A 7243-nucleotide genomic window follows, 5' to 3' on the forward strand; every position below is an offset into this window, starting at 1 on the left:
AGGGACAGAGGGACAGGGACAGAGGGACAGGGACAGGGACAGGGACAGGGACAGGGACAGAGGGACAGGGACAGGAACAGAGGGACAGGAACAGAGGGACAGGGACAGGGACAGGAACAGAGGGACAGGGACAGGGACAGAGGGACAGGGACAGAGGGACAGGGACAGGAATACAGGGACAGGGACTGAGGGACAGAGAGACAGAGGGACAGGGACAGAGGGACAGGAACAGAGGGACAAGGACAGAGGGACAGGGACAGAGGCGCAGGGACAGAGGGACAGGGACAGAGGGACAGGAACAGAGGGACAGGGACAGGCTGGGCTGGGACAGAGGGACAGGGACAGGGACAGGGACAGGAACAGAGGGACAGGAACAGAGGGACAGGGACAGGGACAGAGGGACAGGAACAGTGGGACAAGGACAGAGGGACAGGGACAGGCTGGGCTGGGACAAGGAGGTGACTGTGCCCTGTTCGGGGCTCCCGGAGGGGTTTTAGGCAGAGGTGAGCCCTGTGGGATGGCGGGATCTGAATCCCAGCGGGATTTCTGTCACTGCTTCTGGGCAGCTGTGGGGCATTTYCATCTTCATCCGGGAATGGGAAGGAATCACAGCTTCTCYCTGCTCTTTCTGCTTCCATGTCTGCGTGGATCCCAAATCCTGTGACGTGCCTCTTGTCCTCTCAGGACTGTCATTTGTGCCAGTAATTTCTTCCAGTAATTTGCACCTTTAGTGAACTCCAGCTTTGCTCCAGCAAATGGAACAGAGAGCAGAATTCAGAATTTCACCCTGGCACCACCCGCACTGTCCTGGCAGCACACAAACAGCAAACAGCTGACCCCAGGAGGATTTCTTTCCCTCTGCAGAGGTGACATGTCCTCGGCCACCAAACATCGCCAACGGGCAGCACAGTGGGCACTCCTCGGACAAATTCTCGGTGGGAGTGACCGTGACCTACAGCTGCAAGGAGGGCTACGAGCGGCTCGGGAACGCGTCCATCACCTGCACGGACAGCGGCGTGTGGAGCCGGCCCCTGCCCCGCTGTCACGGTGTGTGGGGTGGCACGAAGGGCGCTGGGTGTCCTGTGGGGTCACAGCTCACGGYAGAGGGGATGGGGATGGSTCTGKTCCGTGCGGTGAAGGGTAAAGGACGCTGYCMCTGTTCCCACAGCAATCGGCTGCAGCACCCCCGAGGTGCAGAACGGGGAGGTTTACAGCCTGCAGAGCAGCCACAGAGCTGGAGACACGCTGTACTTCGGCTGTCACCCTGGCTATGCGGCACAGGACACCAACAGGGCTCGCTGCCAGCCCGGGGGCACCTGGGACCCGCCGGTGCTCGTGTGCCAGAGGGGTGAGTGCGGCTGCAGGCGGGGACAGGGGGGCAGCAGGGATTGAACCATCAGTGCAGCATCACTGGCTGCTTTCCCCTTCCTCCCTTAACTCAATTCCCTCACCGAGTYAACATTCCCCATCTCCCTCCCGCAGTCCGACCGTGCCCGATGCCCCCGGASGTCSCCAASGGGAATCACRACGGGCGGGACAAAGCGTTTTTTAMGGCTGGGATGTCTGTGCGTTACACMTGCAACCCCGGCTATTTCCTGGTTGGAAATCCCGCTGTGTCCTGCRGAGTATCRGGGAAYTGGAGCCAGCCCGGCCCTCGCTGTGAAGGTGAGTCTGGGCTCTGTACCCTCTCGGTGTGGTTTTGAGCACAGGGACAYCCTCAGCAGTGCAAAMAGACCCCCAAAAGGGTCAATCCCATATCAGTTTTCTCATGGCATCAGTTCATGTGAAGCCCTTTCACAGTGAAGCTGCAGCTGGCCAGGTTTGGATTTACATCACCCCGATTTTGTTGCTGCAATTTTAACAGCCTGTGGTTTTTTTTTGTTTTCCTTTGTTCCAACTCCTCCTGCCCACCCCCATTTCCAGTGACCGTCTGCATCATTCCAACCATACCCAACGCCTGGCAAGTTGGTGGCCATGGACCTCTCTCTGCACCTGGGCAAACGGTGACGTTTCAGTGCCACGATGGTTTCAGCCTGCAGGGCAGTGCCACAGTGTCCTGCCAGGAGGATGGCAGCTGGCAGCCCCCTGCTCCTGTGTGTGACAGATCMCTGCATCCCCAGAACTCCACAAACAGGGCCCCAGGTAAACCATGACATCGCTTCCTTTAGCTACACTGYTATTTTATGTCCCTAACCCTGTTTAAACGATGTTGTTAAACCCTGTGAGTAGAAGATTTAAGTCTACCCTGGGAATAAGRACCTAATCCTCTGCAATCCCTTGGGAAAATCTGTTTATTAATGGCTATATTAATTAAAATCAACATTTTTGCAAGGCAAATCAAACCCCTTTCCTCCTAACAGAGCTCTTTGTGTGCTTGGCCCTGACGTCCCTGSCCTGCCTGGTTCTCACCTCTCTTTTCTCTCTCAATAGGTGCTTGTGATGCTCCCACAAGGTTACACTTTGCTGAGCTAAATGAGGAGCATAGCAATGCCCTTGATTTTTCTGTCGGGAAGACTGTGCAATACACTTGCCACCCTGGATATGCTAAAGTGCCAGGAATGTCACCTACWATTACCTGCCTTGAGAGCCAAGTGTGGTCAGAAGCTCTAGAGTTCTGTAAAAGTGAATAGCTCCTTGATTTGACAGGAGGAATTAGGTCCCAGGTTCTGTCCACGCTGCCAAAAGCTYGATGTTATCCTGAATGTGTGACTAGTAAAGCCATGTAACCCCTTTGCAATTAGAAAAAAGGGTTTCACTGTGCTGGGGGTGACTGCGAGGGTGGGGAGGTGGCTGGAGGAAGAATTGTGTTTGTTGTGCTGTGGTGCAGAGAGATAGAGCCTGAAAAAGGGTGCTTTGCTTCCCCAGGGAAACAGTGCAGCCACCCCGGGGAGCCTGTGAATGGGAGGATTGTTTCCYTGCCAGATCTCCTGTTGGGGTCCAMAGTGGTCTATGGCTGTGAGGAAGGGTAAGTTCTGCTCCTGATGGGAGTTAAGTGAGTGTCCCCTTCTCTTCCTCCTGTTCATTCACCCCCAGTGAATGGCTCTGTACCTTCAGAGCACAGAGGGTGCTCACTATCCCATCCATACATACCAATACTGTGAGAGGAGATTCGAATATATATTTTATATATTGAAAGTATTGAATGGGGGCAGGAAATTCCTCTTCAGGGCCACAGCTGAGGTGGCTGGGAGGAGCAACAACCCCAACTGGAATGGTTTGGGATGGATAACCAATCCTTTCACCACCAGGCACAGGTTAATTGGGCAGCCCAGCCGACGCTGTGAGGTTTTTGGGGGACGTGTGGCGTGGAGYGGTGACATTCCCCTCTGCCAGCGTAAGTAGCTCACGGCTCCGGGGCTTTGTGTGGTTCTGGGAAATGTTTTCCAGCAGAGATTGCAACATCTTTCCAATCAAAGCATTCACAGGCAATTTCTCTGCGCTGCGGGCAGGAAAATGATCAGGTTTGGAAGTCATTAGAAAGCAGCCTGGGAAAAGGTACAAGATCCCAAAGCTTAATGGATTATGGGAAAAAACATCCCAGCTGGAGCTTTTCCAGTGCTTGAGCATCCTCTGCTGCTGGACAGAACTGCAGCAGAGGAAGGGAAAACACGTTCAGCTCAGGGGATGTTTTGTCAGAAACACAGAGACCAAGGGTCAGTCCTAAGGAGAGACAGGGCCAGCATGGAATCCCCAAATCCCAAATTCTGGGTTTGCTCCTCCTCTCCAAGCACTGGTGTGTGCCCAAGAGCTGCTGTGYTGCTCCTCTGCAATTCCACCTCTGCTGGTTGAGCAGTGCTGCTGATTAGGGCACAGTTTAATAAGAAGAATGAAAACATTTCCTGGCACATTCTGGGTTTTAAAGCATCTCCCAGATCCTCCAGGTAGGTGTGAAACACAGGTGACACGCAGACTGTGCCTGTTCCATGTCCTGGCACCAGGATTTTACACAAGGGATGCCAATAAGCATTTGCTTTCTGATTTCTTAAACAGTAAAAAGCACAAAAAACACGGAGGTGTTTCCTCCACAGAGGTTTGATTCGTGCCCTGCTTTCCAGCGGGGTGGGATCTTGCTGCCAACAAGATCTCACTTCATTCCACCTCTAGAACRAGTTTTTACAGCCCACAGACTGCGGTATTTACGGTGCTTTGGTGCTGTTGTTGATTTGAGCATCCTTGTGCCGCTCTGCAGGAATCCCRTGCATGCCTCCCCCGGACATTCCCAATGGGAAGCACACGGGCGGGCTGCTGGACGAGTTCCACTACGGCACATCCGTCACCTACAGCTGCAACCCCGGCTTTCCTCTGCACGGAGAGCCCTCCATCCACTGCACCACCCGGGATGGCACCAGCGGAGTGTGGAGCGAGCCCCTGCCGGCCTGCGGAGGTGCGGGTCCCCGCGGGGACAGGGCTGATGTCCCCTCCTCCTCCTGCTGCTGCTTCCTTTTGGGAAAGATTGGCACATTCCAGACWGTTGGAATTCTTGCCACGGGATTTTCAAGGGCTGAGGAGCAGCTGAGGACAGGCAGAATTGGGGAGGCTGGAGGGCCATGGTGCTGTCCCGTTATCCCCCTCCCCTTTCCGGTGGATTGCCCCGCTGTCCCCTCCAATTTCCCCCTGGATTTCCCCGCTATCCCTCTCCCCTTTCCCCTTGGATTTCCCCGTTATCCCCCTCCTCTTTCCCCCTGGATTTCCCCGCTATCCCTCTCCCCTTTCCCCTTGGATTTCCCCGTTATCCCACTCTCCTTTCCCCTTGGATTGCCCCGCTAAACCCCTCCAATTTCCCCTTGGATTGCCCCGCTATCCCCCCCAATTTCCCCCTGCATTTCCCCGCTATGCCTCTCCCATTTCCTCCTGGATTTCCCCGCTATCCCACTCCCCTTTCACCTTAGATTTCCCCGCTATCCCCTCCAATTTCCCCTTGAATTTCCCCGTTATCCCCTCCCCTTTCCCCCTGGTTTTCCCCGTTATCCCCCTCCCCTTTCCTCTTGCATTTCCCCGCTATCCCCTCCAATTTCCCCCTGGATGTCCCCGTTATCCCTCTCCCCTTCCCCCCTGGATTTCCCCGTTATCCCTCTCCCCTTTCCCCTTGGATTTCCCCGCTATCCCCTCCAATTTCCCCCTGGATTTCCCTGCTATCCCTCTCCCCTTTCCCCCTTGGATTTCCCCGCTATCCCTTTCCCCTTTCCCCTTGCATTTCCCCGCTATCCCCCTCCCCTTTCCCCTTGCATTTCCCCGCTATCCTCCTCCCCTTTCCCCTTAGATTTCCCCTCTATCCCTCTCCCCTTTCCTCCTGGATCTCTCCCCAGATATTTGTTATCGCTGGATGCAAGCACATCATCTATATGAAAACAATTTTCAGGCTTCTGTCTWAAAATTTCAATCCTTGGCGGCTTCTCAGCTCTGCCTAAGAGCCTGTTTTGAGCACCTGCACCTTTTTTATTTATTTAATTTTTTTTTTCAGTGGCGAGCTGTCCCGTCCCACAGATCCAGAACGGGAGGATCGTGGCTCCCAGGTCTGCGTACTCACACAGCGACACGGTGACCTTTGAGTGTGACCCGGGCTATGCCATGCGTGGCCACAGAGAGATCCAGTGCCAACCGAGCGACACATGGCATCCCCCTGTGCCAGTCTGCGAGCAGGGCAAGTGTCCCAACAGGGCGTTAAGCTCTCCCTGYTTTCCCAAATCCGCATTTTCTCGGCTCTTTAACAGCTGGGCTGGTTTTCTGTCCCGCAGCTGGTTGCAGAGCCCCTGCCAGGCTGGGCTTTGCSGAGCTGAAGGAGCCCTACAGGAACCGGACGCTGTTCCCCGAGGGCACCAGGGTGGAATACGAGTGCCAGCCCGGYTACACCCAACTCCCGGGGATGTCACCAAGCATCACCTGCCTCAGGAACCAGACGTGGTCTGCAGCCCTGGAGTTCTGTCAAAGTACGTTCTACAAGTGCTGAAAAACCTCAGATGTCAGGCTGGGCTGGTTTTCCCTGKTTTTGCAGCTTTGTGGGCTGCTTTCCCTGCTCTCTGCGGTGACATCCCTGGCTGGGGTGGCAGCAGAGGCTAAGGGCTAACAGAGGCTGCCATCCTTTCCAGAAATGCAGTGCCCCAGCCCAGAGAACCCAGCGAATGGCAGAGCTGTTGTCCTGACAGATCTCCTCTTCCAGTCCAAAATTAATTACACTTGTGACAAAGGGTGAGTCTCGCCCCAGGTCAATTCAGCTGCCAGGTGAGAGTGAAGCAGATTTTCAGTTTGGCACAACCCACAACCCAGTTCCCAAATCAGAACTCTTGGCTGCCACTCTCAAGGGTTGTAATGACATCTCAAGTCTCTCACTGTTAAATTCATGAATCTTTCTGTGTGGTGCAGGTACAAGTTAGTTGGAGGCTCCCAGAGAACTTGTGAGGTCTCTGGCACCCGTGTCTTGTGGAGTGGGGATCCTCCTGTCTGCCAGCGTAAGTAGGACACCACAACAGCCCCTTGGCAATGCTTTGTGAGATAAAGTGGAACTTCTTTCAAGCCAAAGGTTTCATGGCAAAAGATTTCTCAAGCCACTGAATGTTTAAAATCTTTCCTTTTCCTTTTCATTTTGTCGTGGATGCTTCTGAAAAATTTTTGAATGGTTTTTTATTTATGCTGGTCCAAACTGGGAAGAAACAGCAATATTTTAAACTCCCCATTAGTGGGTAAGTATTTCTCGCTGGACATGTGGGGAAATGATGTGGCCAGTCCTTCTCTCTGTGTCACCAGTGGTTATGGTAAGGCAGGTAAGAATTGTTCCAAGGAAGTGACTCACAGGAGGACACAGGTTTCCCTCCCCACGTGCGAATTTTTCCATGCAGAGTTTGTTCCTAGATAATTTGGATCATTATAAATTATCATTGGATAATTTGAGTGTGTGCCCTGAGCAGTGCTGATTATCCCTTTGTGCTGCCCACAGGCATCGTCTGTGCCRCCCCTCCGGCCATCCCCAATGGGACACACAGCGGCAGCTCCAGGGACACTTTCTCCTACGGGGACATGGTCACCTACAGCTGTGAGCCAGGACACTCCCTGGTGGGAGAGACCTCCCTGTCCTGCAGCTCTGCAGATGGAGAGCACGGCTCGTGGAGTGGGACAGTGCCACGGTGCCAAGGTACCAGCCACAGAGAGCTCCTGGTGGCACTGGCAGAGGGGACAGCCACAGAGAGCTGCGGGTGGCACTGGCAGAGGGGACAGCCACAGAGAGCTCCGGGTGGCACTGGCAGAGGGG

The 7243-nt window shown here is 54.4% G+C and overlaps 1 protein-coding gene across 1 annotated transcript in view; it reads left to right on the forward strand.

Annotated features, from left to right (window-relative positions):
- Positions 1 to 2949: 2949 nt before the first annotated feature.
- Positions 2950 to 7243, forward strand: part of LOC130585009 (complement receptor type 2-like) — a gene marked incomplete at its 3' end in the record, with an annotated part of 7990 nt that continues 3696 nt past the window's right edge. The window contains exons 1-7 of the mRNA XM_057385308.1: positions 2950 to 2965; positions 4190 to 4384; positions 5462 to 5641; positions 5736 to 5927; positions 6087 to 6186; positions 6361 to 6446; positions 6932 to 7126. Coding sequence (XP_057241291.1) covers positions 2950 to 2965; positions 4190 to 4384; positions 5462 to 5641; positions 5736 to 5927; positions 6087 to 6186; positions 6361 to 6446; positions 6932 to 7126 — 964 coding nt within the window. The remainder of the gene's footprint in view (positions 2966 to 4189; positions 4385 to 5461; positions 5642 to 5735; positions 5928 to 6086; positions 6187 to 6360; positions 6447 to 6931; positions 7127 to 7243) is intronic.

The sequence above is a fragment of the Malurus melanocephalus genome, unplaced genomic scaffold, assembly GCF_030028575.1.
Source record: "Malurus melanocephalus ecotype Western Australia unplaced genomic scaffold, MMel_1.1 scaffold_808, whole genome shotgun sequence".
In the NCBI taxonomy this organism is placed as follows: domain Eukaryota; kingdom Metazoa; phylum Chordata; class Aves; order Passeriformes; family Maluridae; genus Malurus; species Malurus melanocephalus.